Raw genomic sequence first — 19034 nt, forward strand, 5'->3', positions numbered from 1 at the left:
GCCCATGAGGCATTTATAAGTTATATTCTTCAAGAATCAATGGAGATTTATATATATGTATTAGTAAAATAACTGATGTAGCAACTACAGATTGTCCCTTGAAATCTATCAAATGCGTGCGAGTTTGAGCATGTGTCCATTAGACCTATGAATTTATCAGCATGAATTATATGGCGCTATAAAATACCCACTTTTATTCCATAGGCTGGGATCCGCACTATGCATGTGAGCATTTTTCACTGGCTGTCCACTGGTTTCAAAAAGAATGGTTGCGTTTACTCAAATTGGATAATCTTTGGATTCCGACAGCAGTCAGGAAGACATTGCTTGGACCGTAGCCTAAAAAAAGTATATTCCTGCTCGTTTCCCGTGATCCATCATAGTGGCCGCTGACTTGTGGTCAGACTTGCTCAGGTGGAACAAACTTAAACGTGTACCTTTTTTTTCAATGCTGATTTAAATGTCATTGAGACAACAGAAGTGTCTCCCCCCCAAAAAAAATAAAAAATAAAATCACAAACATACTTTTAAATTTAAAAGTAATCCTCGAGGTCATCTAGTTCTTCAAAAGTATCTAATCTGATTAGAATATTTTCCCTAGTAATGGATCACAGTTTACATGTGAGTGATTACAAAAAAAAAAAAACATGTAATCTGTTACTCCCCAACCCTGGAGATGAATATGAAGTTGAACATTTTAGAAATTTCCCTTTAAGAGTGACATAAAAAAAATCCTTGAAGACTGATTACTCTAGTCTATTTGAGATTGACAGCAACTGTGGAATCCATATGGGTAAAATAACTTAACGCCTGCAGTAATAACACAAGATGAAACCCTAAAATGAGTGTCAATGGCAGCAAACACTGTTGGGGGGTGGGGGGGAGGGGGGGGGGATAATTGTGATACCGGAGTACCTAAAGAGGATAGGTAATTTGAGGACTTGACAAAGATATTGTTTTCATGTTCTATTCATATCAAAAAGGTAACATAAAAAAATAAATAGGAAGGTACGAAGACCGTCGTCACGCTAGTCTTAGCAACCACAATGTGCAGAACATCTACACATTTAATCAAGGGGAAAAAAACGGTTATAAGAGCAAACTAGTGTACAGTCGTGGCCGAAAGTTGAGAATGACACAAATATACATTTTCACAATGTCTGCTGCCTCAGTTTGTATGATGGCAATTTGCATATACTCCATAATGTTATGACGAGTGATCAGATGAATTGCAATTAATCGCAAAGTCCCTCTTTGTCATGCAACTGAACTGAATCCCCCCAAAAAAAACATTTCCACTGCATTTCAGCCCTGCCACAAAAGGACCAACTGACATCATGTCAACGATTCTCTCGTTAACACAGGTGTGAGTGTTGACGAGGACAAGGCTGGAGTTCACTCTGTCATGCTGATTGAGTTCAAATAACAGACTGGAAGCTTCAAAAGGAGAGTGGTGCTTGGAATAATTGTTCTTCCTCTGTAAATCATGGTTACCTGCAAGGAAACACGTGCCACCATCATTGCGTTGCACAAAAAAAGGGCTTCACAGGCAAGGATATTGCTGCCAGTAAGACTGCACCTAAATCAACCATTTATTGGATCATCAAGAACTTCAAGGAGAGCGGTTCAATTGTTGTGAAGAAAGCTTCAGGGCACCCAAGAAAGTTCAACAAGCGCCAGGACCGTCCCTTAAAGTTGCTTCAGCTGTGGGATTGGGGCACTACCAGTACAGCGCTTGCTCAGGAATTGCAGCAGGCAGGTGTGAGTGCATCTGCACACACAGTGAGGCGAAGACTTTTGGAGGATGGCCTGGTGTCAAGAAGGGCAGCAAAGAAGCCACTTCTCTCCAGGAAAAACATCAGGGACAGACTGATATTCTGACTGATTTGATTTGATATTCTGCAAAAGGTACAGGGATTGGACTGCTGAGGACTGGGGTAAAGTCATTTTCTCTGATAAATCCCCTTTCCGATTGGCTGGGGCATCCGGAAAAAAGCTTGTCCGGAGAAGACAAGGTGAGAGCTACCATCAGTCCTGTATAATGCCAACAGTAAAGCATCCTGATACCATTCATGTGTGGGGTTGCTTCTCAGCCAAGGGAGTGGACTCACTCACAATTTTGCCTAAGAACACAGCCATGAATAAAGAATGGTATCAACACATCCTCCGAGAGCAACTTCTCCCAACCATCCAGGAACAGTTTGGTGACGAACAATGCCCTTTCCAGCATGATGGAGCACCTTGCCATAAGGCAAAAGTGATAACTAAGTGGCTCGGGGAACAAAACATCGATATTTTGGGTCCATGGCCAGGAAACTCCCCACACCTTAATCCCATTGAAAACTTGTGGTCAATCCTCAAGAGGCGGGTGGACAAACAAAACCCCACAAATTCTGACAAACTCCAAGCATTGATTATGCAAGAATGGGCTGCCATCGGTCAGGATGTGGCCCAGAAGTTAATTGACAGAATGCCAGGGCAGATTGCAGAGGTCTTGAAAAAGAAGGGTCCACACTGCAAATATTGACTCTTTGCATCAACTTCATGTAATTGTCAATAGAAGCCTTTGACACTTGAAATGCTTGTAATTATACTTCAGTATTCCATAGTAACATCTGACAAAAATATCTGAAGACACTGAAGCAGCAAACTTTGAAAATGAATGTGTCATTCTCAAAACTTTTGGCCACGACTGAATGTGGTGGTCTTTGACACAGAAATATACTGTGCATATTTCTGTGTTTTATCAGCAGAGGCATATAATGTGATATTATTGAATTTATGTCATAAAGCTAGAAAATAAAAATAAATCACAGCCACACTTTTATTGTGATGACTAAAATGTAGAGTCCGACATTAGAAAATCCTTTGTAAGGTTTGTGAACAAATAGTAGTGGGAGGGGGGGGGGGGGGGGGGGGGGTCATCTTCAATACCGTTCCAGACTTATGCCTCACTTTATAGCATGTCAAACAGCAAAAGAGATAACAAAAGCAAATAACACAGGAAAAAAATTGGAACAGGTCTCCCACAAAGGACTAATTTACAAAACCACTGAGCCACATGAACGTCAGACACAGAGGGGTTTAAAAAGCAAACTGGAAGAAAAATAAAATCCTTGAGTAATCCACTTATTGCATTCTGGATGAGAGAAAACAGGATGTGTGGAGGGAGTCGAGGATTCTGTCCCTCCTGAAGGATTCTGTTCTGTAGGACGGGACCAAAGCCAGGTCAGAATGGACCTCAATACCAGTGTCTGTCTATAAGCTTGAATGAACATGAAGGGTGACGACGGAATGTTGTGGACAAGAGGGGGATTGGGGATAGTTGGGGGGCTACTGGTCCGTTGGCATGTCTCTGTCTGTTTCTGCTTTAGAGGGTTGCCCCGGCGATGGGGTGTGGGGGGGTCGGGACATGGGGGCAATCCCATGTGCCATAGCCAGGTTTCCTGCAACAATTCCCTCCACTGCAGCACCTGCCCCTGTCAGGCCTCCTGCTGTCACTCCCACTAGGCCAGTAGGGAACCTGTGGATCAGGGGGTGGAGTCAGAAGAATTACAACAGCTTTCTAAGGTCATAGAACACAAGCCCGATTCAAATCAATACCTGGAGTTGTCTAACTGTAATGTATATATAACCTACATGTGCTTAAGTCTAGTCGTACCTGTAAGCTGCAGCTCCGTTCTGTTCTGAGTGCACGGCCCCATGGTCCACACCAGGCCACTGGGGTGTTGCCATCAGATACTCCTTGTTCACACAGTTCTTCAGACTGTCAGGGATGCGGCCTGTCAGGAAAACCATCACAACAGTGAAGCTAACTGATCAAATGATCAATGACAACTCTTGAAAAGGTTCTTTGTGCGGTAATACAAACTATAGCACTAAAATGGTAAAGACTACTGTGCCAAGTATCACATGGCTAGACGGTTGTTCACTCTGCACGCCTGGTGTATTTGTGCCTATAAATATTCTGTCATACACCCTGAGGCTTGCATTACTCTATACCTGTGATGGCCCGGCGCACTTCTCTAGCTGCCTCCTCCCGAGCCTCAAGGGACGCCTGCTCACTGTACCAGGATGTGTGGGGGGTGCAAATCAGATTGGGAGCGTCCTTCAGTGGGCCCTGAGAGAAGCTGGAGAGAAACAGATTTAAGAGAGTGTACAAGGTGGAGTTTACACAGAGAATCACAACTTTTAAAACAGTTACTGTTTTCAAGTCTTAAATGGCTGGGCTATAAGTCGGAGGAGGCTGGGAGGAAGCTGACCTGAAGGGCTCCGTCTCATGTACGTCCAAGGCCGCACCCCGTATCCTTCCCTCTTTCAGTGCCTGGGCCAGGGCCTTCTCATCCACCAGGCCCCCTCGCGCCGTGTTCACCAAAAATGCCCCCTGGCGCATCTGCACAGAGATCACAGTCAGAGGGAATGGGATAGATATCGCAAAGCAAGCCATGCAGACAACAATAACCAAAACGCATGGTCTCATTATTGGGGTGAACGGAGATACACTCAAGACTCGAGGTTATGAGGGGTGACTTGTTCATGGAGTTTGAAAGTGAAATCAATGATAATGGGGGTGTTGTGGGTGGCACACACCTGTGTATGTGTGTCTATCTTATACCTGTTTAATGGTGAAGTCGTTGATGAGGTGATGGTTGTGCTCGTTGAGGCTGCAGTGCAGTGACACACAATCAGAGTGAATGAGAAGGTCCTGCAGGGTGGCCATTCTCTGCAGGCCCAGAGAGCGTTCCACTCCGTCTGGCAGGTAGGGGTCGTAGAATATCACACTGAAGCCAAAGGCCTTGGCTCGCAGCGCTACAGCCTGGCCCACTCGCCCTGCGGAACAAACACAGACACTCTATGCTCAGACTGGAGGACGGAATAGGGGAGAGAGGAACCGCTCACTAACTCTGAGAAACCTAAAATGATTTACATTAAATATACACTGAAATGACCCGTGAGGCCACCCATTATAATTACTATAAAAAGGGTTGAGCGTGAAAAACTCAGCGGCGTTGCAATTCTTGAAATAAACCGGAGCACCTGGCACCTACTGCCGTACCCTTTTCAAAGGCACTTCAATCTTTTGTCTTGCCCATTCCCCATCTGAATGGCATCATCCATGTCTCAATTGTCTCAAGGCTTAAAAATCATTTTTTAACCTGTCTCCACCCTTCATCTACACTGATTGAAAATAATTTAACAAGTGACATCGAGAAGGGATCATAGCTTTCACCTGGATTCACATGGTCCGTCTATGTCACGGAAAGAGCAGGTGTCCTTAATGTTTTCTATGTACCACATCCTTTGTGACTACACTTGCAGAGAGCCCATGCTAAGACAAGACCCATTTCCGTCCTCACCCAGGCCTATGATACCCAGCGTCTCTCCCCGGATGCGGGCAGCGCCGCTGGCCACCTCCCTGATCTGCTCCACGCTGGAAGCCCTGGTGCCCTCTCTCATAGCCTGGTGCATCCAGGTGACGCGGCGGTAAAGGTTCAGGATCAGACACATGGAGGTGTCCGCTGTCTCCTCCACTGACGTGGCAGGCACATTACACACAGCTATACCTGAGGGGGACAGAGCACAAAGGAGACAGTGGTTAGTTCTCATATATATTAAGGTGGATGGATGGGTCGACGGGAGGGGTGTAATGGGTCGACTGGAGGGGTGTAATGGGTCGACTGGAGGGGTGTAATAGGTCGACGGGAGGGGTGTAATGGGTCGACTGGAGGGGTGTAATAGGTCGACTGGAGGGGTGTAATAGGTCGACTGGAGGGGTAGGAGAAGCAAAGTAATGATCCAGTAGCCAACCTAGTTCAGCCGCGGCCTTGATGTCCACATTGTCAAAGCCACTGCCTATTCGCACGATGATCCGCAGGCCCTTGAACTTGTCGAGGTCGTCCCGCGAGAGAGTGATGGTGTGGTACATCAGGGCGCCCACTGCTTCATTCAGCACCTGAAGCACCAGGGAGAGAATGGGTGAGTAGTAGGGCGGGGAATTACCACAATACTTTGGTGCCGATTCTATATGTAGAGTGCGCAATTCTATACAGTTGAAGTCAGAAGTTTACATACACCTTAGCCAACTACATTTAAACTCAGTTTTTCCACAATTCCTGACATTTAATCCTAGTAAAAATTACAGTTAGGATCACCACTTGATTTTAAGAATGTGAAATGTCAGAATAATAGCAGAGAGAATGATTCATTTCAGCTTTTATTCCTTTCATCACATTCCCAGTGGGTCAAAAGTTTACATATACTCAATTAGTATTTGGTAGCATTGCCTTTTTTTTTATTTTTTTTTTTTAACCTTTATTTAACCAGGCAAGTCAGTTAAGAACAAATTCTTATTTTCAATGACGGCCTAGGAACAGTGGGTTAACTGCCTGTTCAGGGGCAGAACGACAGATTTGTACCTTGTCAGCTCGGGGGTTTGAACTTGCAACCTTCCAGTTACTAGTCCAACGCTCTAACCACTAGGCTACCCTGCCGCCCCTTTAAATTGTTTAACTTGGGTCAAACGTTTCAGTTAGCCTTCCACAATAAGTTGAGTGAATTTTGGCCCATTCCTCCTGACAGAGCTGCTGTAACTGAGTCAGGTTTGTATGCCTCCTTGCTCGCACACGCTTTTTCAGTCCTGCCCACAAATGTTCTATAGGATTGAGGTCAGGGCACTCCAATACTTTGACTTTGTTGTCCGTAAGCCATTTTCCACAACTATGGAAGTGGGCTTGGGGTCATTGTCCATTTGGAAGACCCATTTGCGACCAAGTTTTAACTTCCTGACTGATGTCTTCAGATGTTGCTTCAATATATCCACGTAATTTTCCTTCCTCATACGCCATCTATTTTGTGAAGTGCACCAGTCCCTCCTGCAGCAAAGCACCCCCACAACATGATGCTGCCACCACCATGCTTCAGGGATGGGATGGTGTTCTTTGGCATGCAAGCCTCCCCCTTTTTCCTCCAAACATAACGATGGTCATTATGGCCAAACAGTTCTATTTTTGTTTCATCAGACCAGAGAACATTTCTCCAAAAAGTACCATCTTTGTCCCCATGTGCAGTTGCAAACCATATGGCTTTTTTTTTTTCAGGTGGTTTTGGAGCAGTGGCTTCTTCCTTGCTGAGCGGCCTTTCAGGTTATGTCGATATAGAACTCGTTTTACTGTGGTTATAGATAATTTTGTACCCGTTTCCTCCAGCATCTTCACAAGGTCCTTTGCTGTTGTTCTGGGATTGATTTGCACTTTTCTCACCAAAATACGTTCATCTCTAGGAGACAGAACGAGTCTCCTTCCTGGGCGGTATGACGGCTGCATGGTCCCATGGTGTTTGTACAGATGAACGTGGTACCTTCAGGCGTTTGGAAATGTATCCCAAAGATGAATTATTTCTGAGGTCTTCAATGTTTATTTCTGAAGTCTTGGCTGATATCTTTTGATTTTCCCATGATGTCAAGCAATGAGGCACTGCGTTTGAAGGTAGGCCTTGAAATACATCCACAGGTACACCTCCAATTGACTCAAATGATGTCAATTAGCCTATTAGAAGCTTCTGAAGAAGCCATCACAAAATTTTCTGGAATTTTCCAAGCTGTTTAAAGGCACAGTCAACTTAGTGCATGTAAACTTCTAACCCACTGGAATTGTGATACAGTGAATTGTAGTGTATGTAAACTTCCAACTTCAACTTTATGTAGAGTGATTCCATATGTATAGTGCGCGATTCCATATGCATAGTGTGATTCCATATGCATAGTGTGATTCCATATGTATAGTGCGCGATTCCATATGCATAGTGTGATTCCATATGCATAGTGCGATTCCATATGTATAGTGTGATTCCATATGTATAGTGTGATTCCATATGTATAGTGTCATTCTATATGTAGTGTGATTCTATATGTAGTGTGATTCCATATGTATAGTGTGATTCTATATGTAGTGATTCCATATGTATAGTGTGATTCCATATGTATAGTGTGATTCTATATGTAGTGATTCCATATGTATAGTGTGATTCTATATGTAGTGTGATTCTATATGTAGTGTGATTCCATATGTATAGTGTGATTCTATATGTAGTGATTCCATATGTATAGTGTGATTCCATATGTATAGTGTGATTCTATATGTAGTGTGATTCCATATGTATAGTGTGATTCTATATGTAGTGATTCCATATGTATAGTGTGATTCCATATGTATAGTGTGATTCTATATGTAGTGTGATTCTATATGTATAGTGTGATTCTATATGTAGTGTGATTCTATATGTAGTGTGATTCTATATGTAGTGTGATTCTATATGTAGTGTGATTCTATATGTATAGTGTGATTCTATATGTAGTGTGATTCTATATGTAGTGTGATTCTATATGTATAGTGTGATTCTATATGTAGTGTGATTCTATATGTATAGTGATTCTATGTAGTGTGATTCTATGTAGTGTGATTCTATATGTAGTGTGATTCTATATGTAGTGTGATTCTATATGTAGTGTGATTCTATATGTAGTGTGATTCTATGTAGTGTGATTCTATATGTAGTGTGATTCTATATGTAGTGTGATTCCATATGTATAGTGTGATTCCATATGTATAGTGTGATTCTATATGTAGTGTGATTCTATGTAGTGTGATTCTATATGTAGTGTGATTCTATATGTAGTGTGATTCTATATGTATAGTGTGATTCTATATGTAGTGTGATTCTATGTAGTGTGATTCTATATGTAGTGTGATTCTATATGTATAGTGTGATTCTATATGTAGTGTGATTCTATGTAGTGTGATTCTATGTAGTGTGATTCTATATGTATAGTGTGATTCTATATGTAGTGTGAGTCTATGTAGTGTGATTCTATATGTAGTGTGATTCTATATGTATAGTGTGATTCTATATGTAGTGTGATTCTATGTAGTGTGATTCTATGTAGTGTGATTCTATATGTATAGTGTGATTCTATATGTATAGTGTGATTCTATATGTAGTGTGATTATATGTAGTGTGATTCTATATGTAGTGTGATTCCATATGTAGTGTGATTCTATATGTAGTGTGATTCTATATGTAGTGTGATTCTATATGTAGTGTGATTCCATATGTATAGTGTGATTCTATATGTAGTGTGATTCTATGTAGTGTGATTCTATATGTAGTGTGATTCTATATGTATAGTGTGATTCTATATGTAGTGTGATTCTATGTAGTGTGATTCTATGTAGTGTGATTCTATATGTATAGTGTGATTCTATATGTATAGTGTGATTCTATATGTAGTGTGATTATATGTAGTGTGATTCTATATGTAGTGTGATTCTATATGTAGTGTGATTCCATATGTAGTGTGATTCCATATGTATAGTGTGATTCCATATGTATAGTGTGATTCTATATGTAATGTGATTCTATGTGTAATGTGATTCTATGTGTAATGTGATTCTATATGTAGTGTGATTCGATAGTGATTTTATTGCGATTTTATGTTCCAAACATATTGCTCACTATACGTCTGCTGCAGAGGGACCAGAGAGACACATGAGAAAACAGGTTTTGATCAGTCATGGAAATAAAAGTGCTGAAAACATATTGGCTCCCTATTTAAAAAGACGGAGAACAAGCTACAGAAGGAAAAATACTGGAGAGTTGGTGCAGGTACAGCCAACTAGCGCAAAAATAATATTGCGATAGTCAAAACGATACGATATCGTAAAAAATAATATCCGATATGTGACTGTATCGATCTCTCCCCCCCCCCAATCACTGGTGAGTGTTCAGAAGAAGCTATTGAATCGATATCCTTATTCTACCATTGCAATAAAAGAGCAGAGACTTTCTCTAACTCTATCGAGTTGGAATTAAAGCCCACCACAAAAATAGCAGACGTGTTCACGATGCAGACATTTCCCTCGCTATAAAGTGCAAACGGATACTTAGAGGAGAACCAGATAGTTAGAGGTTGGTTACCTTCTCGTGGATCTCCTGGGTGGACTGGGCATCACAGAAGGCCACCGTGGCCACGTCCTTCAGGACAGGCATCTCCACGGTGCAGTCGCGACCATCCAACAGTGCCACTAGGGGGCGCGGGTGCATCGGCCCATTCAAAATCGGGGGGCGAATGCCTATACAGATCAACATAAAATGGACAAGACTTAAAAATAAATTTTTAAAAACACTCTTTGGATCTTTATCCAGGGTTTATCACTTGTGTCCTTTCTAACGGATCAATCAGATAGACCTACTATATGATCACATTGATCTGTCATACAATTCAATCAGATAGACCTACTACATGATCACATTTCACATTGATCTATCTGATTGAATTGTATGACAGTTAGGCCTACTACATGATCACATTGATCTATCTGTCACACAATTCCATTTATATCAAACTTCCAGTATAAAAAATAAAACCATTAAAAAAAGTATATTACAAATAGCCTATTAAAAGACAGACAGGGCTTAGACTCTTGTGGACTAAGGTAACAGCCTATACAAATACACTGAATAACAGATTCACTACATGGAACAGTCCCCCCTCCAAAAAAAATAAAGGAAGTTTGTTCTGAAGTGTCTGTCCTATAAACAGAGATAAGAACGAACAGGAAACACATTTTTTATTTATTTTGTATTTATTTAACCCTTTATTTTTGGCACTAAACAGCCTCCATATATACTTCCATACATTTTTTCAACTGGTCCTGGGAGACCTTTGGAGGAATCTCATGACGGCCTACCCCGGCCCTAACCTGGACGACGCTGGGCCAATTGTGCGCCGCACTATGGGACTCCCGATCACGGCCGGTTGTGATACAGCCCGGGATCGAACCAGGGTCTGTAGTGACGCCTCTAGCACTGACATGCAGTGCTGTACACCGCTGCCCCAGTCGGGAGACGTCTGTCCATAATAAAGCACTGCTCTGTCTTCTCAACAACACTATCAACAAGGCAGGTCCTACAGGCCCTAGTTTCTACCTTCTTAACACTACTATCAACAAGGCAGGTCCTACAGGCTCTAGTTTTGTCACACCTGGACTACTGTTCAGTCGTGTGGTCAGGTGCCACAAAGAGGGACTTAGGAAAATTGCAATTGGCTCAGAACAGGGCAGCACGGCTGGCCCTTGGATGTAGACAGAGAGCTAATATCAATAATATGCATGTCAATCTCTCCTGGCTCAAAGTGGGAGGAGAGATAGACTTCATCACTTCTTGTATTTATGAGAGGTACAGCCCCCCCACCTACAGGGCAGACTCCTCCAGCCCCCCCCACCTACAGGGCAGACTCCTCCAGCCCCCCCACCAACAGGGCAGACTCCTCCAGCCCCCCCCACCAACAGGGCAGACTCCTCCACCCCCCCCCCCCCCCCCCCCACCAACAGGGCAGACTCCTCCAGCCCCCCCCACCAACAGCGCAGACTCCTCCAGCCCCCCCCACCAACAGGGCAGACTCCTCCAACCCCCACAACAGGGCAGACTCCTCCAGCCCCCATAACAGGGCAGACTCCTCCAGCCCCCACCACAGGGCAGACTCCTCCAACCCCCATAACAGGGCAGACTCCTCCAACAGAAGGGTGGGATTGGAGGCACAGGCTTCTTTTGAGTTATTATAACCATCATTTCCCCTGCCCTTCTGCAACGATACACAGTCTACCCTATCATCATAAAGCTCACACATCTCATAAATAAACATCAATTAGAGAGAAACCTAAATAAGCAAAGATAGATATGGCTCATAGTTGGGATATACATACTGCATTAACTGTTGTCAATGCAGTATGTATGTGATATTGATACAGTGCCTTCAGAAAGTATTCACACCCCTTGTTACAGCCTGAATTTAAAATTAATTACATTGAGATTGAGTCAGAATATCCCATAATGTCAATGTGGAATTATGTTTTTAGATTATTTTTTTTTACAAATTAATTTAAAATAAGTATTCAACCCCCTTGTTATGGCAAGACTAAATAAGTTCAGGAGTAATAATTGCTTATCAAATCACAACTTGCATAGACTCACTCTGTGTGCAACAATAGTGTTTAAAGTGATCTTTGAATGACTACCTCATCTCTGTACCCCACATATACAGATAATTGTAAGGTCCCTCATTCGAGCAGTGAATTTCAAACACAAAGATCAGGGAGGTTTTCCAATGCCTCACAAAGAAGGACACCCATTGGTAGATCTGTTTTATTTTTAAAGCTCATGTAGAATATCCCTTTGGGCATGGTGAAGTTATTAAATTACACTTTGGATGGTGTATCAATATACTCAGTCACTACATAGATACAGGCCTCCTTCCCAACTCAGTTGCCGGAGAGGAAGGAAACCGATCATGAAATTTCACAATGTGGCCAATGGTGACTTTAAAACAGTTAAGAGTTTAATGGCTGTGATAGGAGAAAATAGAGGATGGATCAACAAGATTGTACACAATACTAACCTAAATGACAGAGAGAAAAGGAAGCATGTACGGAATAAACATATTCCAAAACAAGCATTTTGTTTGCAATTAGGCACAACTGAAAAAAATGTGGCAAAGAAATGAACTTTAATGTCCTGAATACAAAGTGTTATGTTTGGGGCAAATCCAACAACACATGACTGAGTATCAAGCATGGTGGTGGCTGCATCATGTTATGGGTATGCTTGTCATCGGCAAGGGCTAGATCGTTTTTTAGGATATAAAGAAACTGAATAGAGCTAAGCAGAGGCAAAAACATAGTAGTGTAGCACGGTATACCAGTACCATGGGACAAAAACGTCATGCTACTTAATATTTTAGTATACAATTTTTATAAAGTCAGTTTTGTTTACAGATGTAGTTGAATTCAAGTAACAGCCACTAGTCTCTTGTATGAGCAGGTCCAATGATATCCACGTCGCTTTCATGCCCATAGCACGTGTGGAAGTTGTAATCAGCCCTCACCTGGTTCTCTTCATCCGCATATATATATATATATATATATATATATATATATATATATATATATATATATATATATATATATATATATATATATATATATATATAGCCGTGATGGTGAGCTGGGATGCAGAACATGATGACTCTTTTGTTGTTTATTTTATTGATTAAACTAGGCAAGTCAGTTAAGAACAAATTCTTATTTTTACAATGGCCTACCCCAGCCAAACCCTCCCCTACTAACCCGGACGACCCTGGGCCAATTGTGTGCCACCCTATGGGACTCCTGATCACGGCCGGCGGTTGTAAAAACAGCCCGGGATTGAACCAGTCTGTAGTGACGTCTCTAGCACTGAGATGCAGTGCCTTAGACCACTGCGCCACTCGGGAACCTTAGATATGTTAGATGTTCACATTGGAGCAGCGCGCAGAACCTTACAAAATAGTGCAGGTTTGAAACTGCAGTAAAAAAAAATGCAGTAACTGCAATCAACTGTGGTATTTTAAACACTGTAATTTCAGAATAACTGCAATGTTCTGCAAACTTACTGCAGTAAAAATAACTTATTTGCACCATACTGAAGTTACACTGCACTCTAACTGCAGTCTTTTTTCGTATGAGGAGCTAGCGATGTCGATCAATTGTATAATTTCATCGCCTGTTATAACCAAGAGCCCAGTCTGAGTAGACTTTGCAAGTTCACCATAAGTTCAGCCTGAAATCAAACCAGGGTCTGTAGTGACACCTCTAGCACTGAGATGCAGTGCCTTAGACCGCTGAGCCACTTGTACTATTGCATGTGAAATAGCACAAATACAAGCACCCACCAAATTATTATTAGGGCAGAGAATGCCAACCCACTCCAATAGTGAAATTCTAAAACCTTGATGCCAAAGTCCCCAGTAGAGACAACTGCAAACACAAATAGCCTAAAACGAACAAGCTCATTCATAAGAGATAACATTACCATAGCCCCCCCCACCCCAAAAAACAAGTTAGTTGACCCTCCCCCAAGAACTATGAGAGATTACATGCGTTTAGCAATTAACACATTGATGTGTGGACTTTTTCAATCTTAATGGTGTGTTGTATTGACAGTGACACCAACAATTGGGCAACAGTGTATGGACAGTAGCCCAACCGGACAATACAAAGTGTAGCAACTAAAGCGAGAGAGTGTCACATGACCCTCACTATTTTTTTTTTTTTTTTTTTTTTTTAAAGGCACACAAGGGGCCTTGTGGACCTAAGATTTCTTCAGAGCTAAGGATAGTCATAGAGCAGCCTAGAGACATTGATGGCACTTAAAATAAATCAACATGAGAATTCGATCCTCAAAGCAACAGCACTACACACACTGACCACACCACTCATTGTGACTGTCAATAGCTTCCTTTGATAGAGATAGATATCTATATACACACACACACAGTACTGCTTAGTGCTCTATCGCCCAAAAGATTCCTTCATTCATCTTTTTTTTTAAAGACAAGTTATGGACAAAGAAATTGCTTTTTGGCTCTTTCTAATCTGATCCAGAACATGAGAAACATAGCAGTAACAAGGAGCTAGCATGACAAAAATCTTCACAGGGGATAGAAGCAGAATTAGAAAACACACTGCATAGCAAAAGGAGTGTTCAACAAACCTACAAAAATGACCTACATCTTTCTGGACAAAAAGAACGAAGACATGAATTCAAATTAACCTAAGGAAGGACAAGAAAGGCACATTCGACAAGGAAAGAGAGCGGAGCTGGCAACACACATGCACCATATGGTCTGGCAGAGTGTATGACCATGTGACTGTGTGACCGTGTGTGTGTGTGTGTGTGTGTGAGTAGAACGCCTGGTCCGACCAGCAGCAGGGCCATGCACACAATGCTATTCATTCAGCGCTCATTCATTCTCCCCCGTCCGCCTGCCACTCTGTGGGTGTAAATAAGCGAGCTCGCAGGGAGGGGTGGGGGATAATGCTGCAGTACCCCACCCTACCCCCTGCCACACAGGCTCCAGAGCACTCTCACACACACACAATACTATAGAAGACCAAGGACAAAAATGCACCGGGATGGCGAATCACCTATATAAATCATACAAAACAAAATAGCAGATTTGTACTCCTCTGTCCTATCGATCTAACCCCGCCTCCTCCTCCTCTCCTTCCTTCCTTCCTTCCTTCCCTCTCGCTATCGCGCTGTAGGAAAACAAAAGAGAAGACATTCATCATCCTAACCTTGCATGCTGCAGTTGACCAGCCTTTCTTCTTCTCCTTCTCCACTTACAGTTACTGTCAGAATGCTTTCGCTTGGCACAATCCCAGGCAAACTCTCTCCTCCTTCAACCTACCCCTTGCTCCAATCAGAGGGAGGAACAATTCAGCCATAGCCAACCAAAACTGAGCTTATTAGCATTGAGAGGCTAGGTTGGGTAGTGTGCAGTAGAGGCAATTTCCATGTTGTTTTTTAAAGAGAAATGTGAGCCAGTGTGGTGCATTGCTCGCTGGAAAAACAACTAAAAAGGTAAATGATTATGGCCAGTCTATTCAAATAAAATATTTTTAGAATATCAAATTCAGAAAGCACATACTAATTCACTAATATAACAAATTAATGAAATTGTAAAATTATCAAAACGCCACTACGTGCAACATTGATTTGACTGGTCAACAGTAGCTAAGGAACTGACTGTATAGGCTGCTACTTGATACTAGATTCACATTAACTGATGCATAAATAGCAAAAAACTATTGTGGGAAAAAAATATTTTAAAACATAGCCAATTAAACCCCTTGAATGATTTTTATAAATTGTAAATAAACACGAGTACAGGATTACAATCATCCCTGTCAACTAAAAATCCTACTATCCCAAAAATATCTCTGTGCATATTATTCCAGTGGATGCTCATTATGGAAGATGAGGCTATAGTGGGACCTCCGCAGCAAACCCAGCAGTCACCTGCACCACTGTAACAGAGACTGTATCCCTGCCACAGCAGACCTGGGGTTCGAACACGTCACAAATGCATTCATCATCATTACCGGTACAGTTGGGCAGCCTAGTGGTTAGAGCGTTGGACTAGTAATCGAAAGGTTGCAAGATCGAATCCCCGAGCTGACAAGGTAAAAATCTATCGTTCTGCCCCTGAACAAAGAAGTTAACAAAGAAGTAGGCCTTCATTGAAAATAAGAATTTGTTCTTAACTGACTTGCCTAATTAAATAAAAATAAAAATAAATAAATAAAAAAACACTAGTTCAATCTCAGAAAGGTGACCTCACTGCGCAATACAAGTTTAGCCATCCACTTGCAGTCAAATCACTGTCAGGAAGAGCTGAATGGCCATTCACATTGAGTTCCGCAATTATAAACCGAGAGTTCAATTAAGTTAAATGGGAAAATTCTAAAAATCGTAATCCTTTGCCAGATCTTTCAGACCTGTCAGCATCCTCTGGGCACTGGACAAAGCAAATGGTCATTATTTTATTATATCTATGTAACTCAAATGACTCTAAGAGTGCAACTGGAACAAATGTGCCTTTCAGAAATCACATTCCTGACAGTCCTGACAGGTAATATATCTTTTTTTTAAATGCCCATTTGCACTCTACCTATCCAGCGGCGAGAGAACACCGACACCAACAGATAGCCATAGAAATGAATAAAATTGTGTTAATACAGTGTTAATACAGCAGTATTTGAACTGCGCCCTTAAGTGACTGGTGTATCAGCAGAAATTCTGTAGGTAGCACATTAACCGTAGAAATAACAACTACATTATAGAAGTTAAATCAATTATTATTTGTATTATTATTATGAAGGGATGGAGGCATAAAGTTTGACAGTGGCATGAGCCAAAGTCAAGCCAATGGTGCAAGTGAGGGGTTCATCAGTGTGTGTGCGCGCGCGCGACTGTCCTAGAAGCAGGTGTGTGATGCAAGGAAAACAGTGCAATGCACTGCATACAAATATACAAGATATAGCCTGCTGTTTGTTATCAGTGTAATCTAAACTGCCAGTAATAACTTCACAAAGGCAACAGGAAGTAAGTAGGTCCACAGGCACCCTCCCTCTTTGGCTGTTTATGGAATTAGATCTGTTATTGACTCCGTTATTTGACAACCCTTCCCAACACAGATTAGACAGGAGTATAACACTTTGAAATGTTATTGTCACATACACTGTGAAATGCAATGAAATGTGTTGTTTTACAGGGTCAGCCATAATTGTATCAGGGACAGAATGGGATTAGTTATAAATATATTTGGTCGTACGGCGCTATATGGCACTGTCTGACATAATGAAGTCAAGCACAGATGTATTGTGTCCATCACCTATGTATGTCTACGGTCCATCGGGCCAATGTTTGTCATTTCCCATTCTATATTGGAGAAAATATGAAAATGTCCAAGAATCCTTAGATTGCAAAGCCGTTAACTACAAAAGTTTGTACACGTGCATTGTCAGTCTCTAACATGATAATCGGGGGAAAGTATGTTAATACTGACCTTCACAAATGCGGTCAAGCCTCTGTCGCTTGACTTTATGCTTATCCATGAGAGCCATCGGCGTTCTTCACCCCAGCCAAAGCACAAACAAAATCAGACCAAAGCTGAGCCACACAAGGCAAATGTCAGAGTCAAACACCTCCCAAGGAACAAGTATATGCCCCGGTGAAAACCTGTAAATAAAATTAACGTTTTAATATCTACATGACTGGTTTACCTACTAAACGTTTCCTAGCTACCATGCCTAAAAGTGTAGCCACACGACTAGTTGTGTGGATAATAAAGTTGTTGACTTGGAATTACATATAGTTTTAATCTAGCTAAACGCTAGCTAGCGTCACTTTGAAGGCTAGCACCGCTGGCCAGAGACAATATTGTAGTTTACACCACAGCCGGTTATCACGCTAGCTAGCTAACATTCGTTTATTTTCCCAACTTTCACACTGCACTGACTTTAGTTAACTTTAGTTAAGAAATAATAAAAAATAAACAATTCATTTGAAGCGCCAGTTTATAGCTAGCTAGCTAAATTACCCACGCAATGTGCACAGTAGTTAGCTAGCTAGCTGGCTAAATGTTGCTAGTTAGCTAAAAAAAAAAAAAAAACTAGTCTGCCAATTCAAAGTCGGTAGACAATATTCGTGTGGCTAACATGGCTAGCTAGTTAGCTTATCTACAATCACGCAAACGTGATACAGAGTTGCACGAAAAGAGGCCTGTTTTACAAAGCTAACACAGCTACTGTAGCTAGTTAATACTAATAGCTAACGCCACTGATGGTAATTTACAAGCAAATCAACACACGTTTAGGCGGCGTAAAACTATTTTTGCTTCAACAGAATAATACCAAGAAGACGACTACGGAGCAGTAACGTTAGCTGTTGGATCAGATCACAGCACTACTAAAGTGGCTAGCTAAGGTTATTGGTTCATTACCAAGTACTGCAGGTTCTGTTAATCTCGGTCTTGTGGGGGTCAATATGAGTTTACGTCTTCCCACTTAACGGATCGTCATGAATCCAAACAGTTTGTTCAGATGAGTCAGGTGACGGACGAGTCGGTGTCACAAAATAATGAGAAGTCTTGATAAACCACTGTTAGTGGAGTGTGGCGCCTTCACGTAACACAGGAGGTATTGCAGACCAGACCAGACCTGCACACTGACCATCCGACCCCCGATTTCTCAGGGACCACATTTGAGCTTGATGAGGTTTCTTTCAAGATGGCAAAGGTCATAATGTATTCTTAACCACAGGTATACTACTACTTCCCTTTATTGTACAATAATAATAACTACAGCACCAGTGATCTGAGTGGAGGACAGTCACATGACAAGGCCGAGTGGACAGTGCTAAAGCATTATGCATTTTAGTCATTTAGCATACGCTCTTATCCACGATATACAGCACAGATGTTTCACCTAGTCGGCAAGGGAATTCAAACCAGCGACCTTTCAGTTACTAGCCCAACGCTCCAACCCGCTAAACTACCTGCCTTCCTATTCCCTGTACTGTGGCGAGTGGGATGGGGGCCACTCATTTATGGTGGATGAGGACAAATACCTGACATACATGCTTGAGATCAAAGGGAA

The 19034-nt window shown here is 41.9% G+C and overlaps 1 protein-coding gene across 5 annotated transcripts; it reads right to left on the bottom strand.

The window, feature by feature from the left end:
- Positions 1-953: 953 nt before the first annotated feature.
- On the bottom strand, positions 954-18651 carry LOC110533392 (C-terminal-binding protein 1). Of its 5 annotated transcripts, none has more exons than XM_021617539.3 (10): positions 18380-18651; positions 17444-17616; positions 9973-10127; positions 5809-5953; positions 5358-5564; positions 4616-4830; positions 4263-4393; positions 4003-4130; positions 3662-3782; positions 954-3523 (listed from the first exon to the last, which is right to left on the bottom strand). In XM_021617539.3, the coding sequence occupies exons 2-10, from the start codon at positions 17499-17501 to the stop codon at positions 3334-3336; spliced, it is 1350 nt and encodes a 449-aa protein (XP_021473214.1). In that variant the 5' UTR covers positions 17502-17616; positions 18380-18651; the 3' UTR covers positions 954-3333. The 5 variants fall into 5 exon arrangements, with proteins under 5 accessions (XP_021473214.1, XP_090045035.1, XP_090045036.1 ...); XM_090188909.1 differs by having other exon boundaries at positions 18291-18387; XM_090188910.1 differs by having other exon boundaries at positions 18248-18387.
- Positions 18652-19034: the final 383 nt, after the last annotated feature.

The sequence above is a fragment of the Oncorhynchus mykiss genome, chromosome 10 (assembly GCF_057628025.1).
Source record: "Oncorhynchus mykiss isolate SJ-2025 chromosome 10, ASM5762802v1, whole genome shotgun sequence".
NCBI classification, from domain to species: Eukaryota; Metazoa; Chordata; class Actinopteri; order Salmoniformes; family Salmonidae; genus Oncorhynchus; species Oncorhynchus mykiss.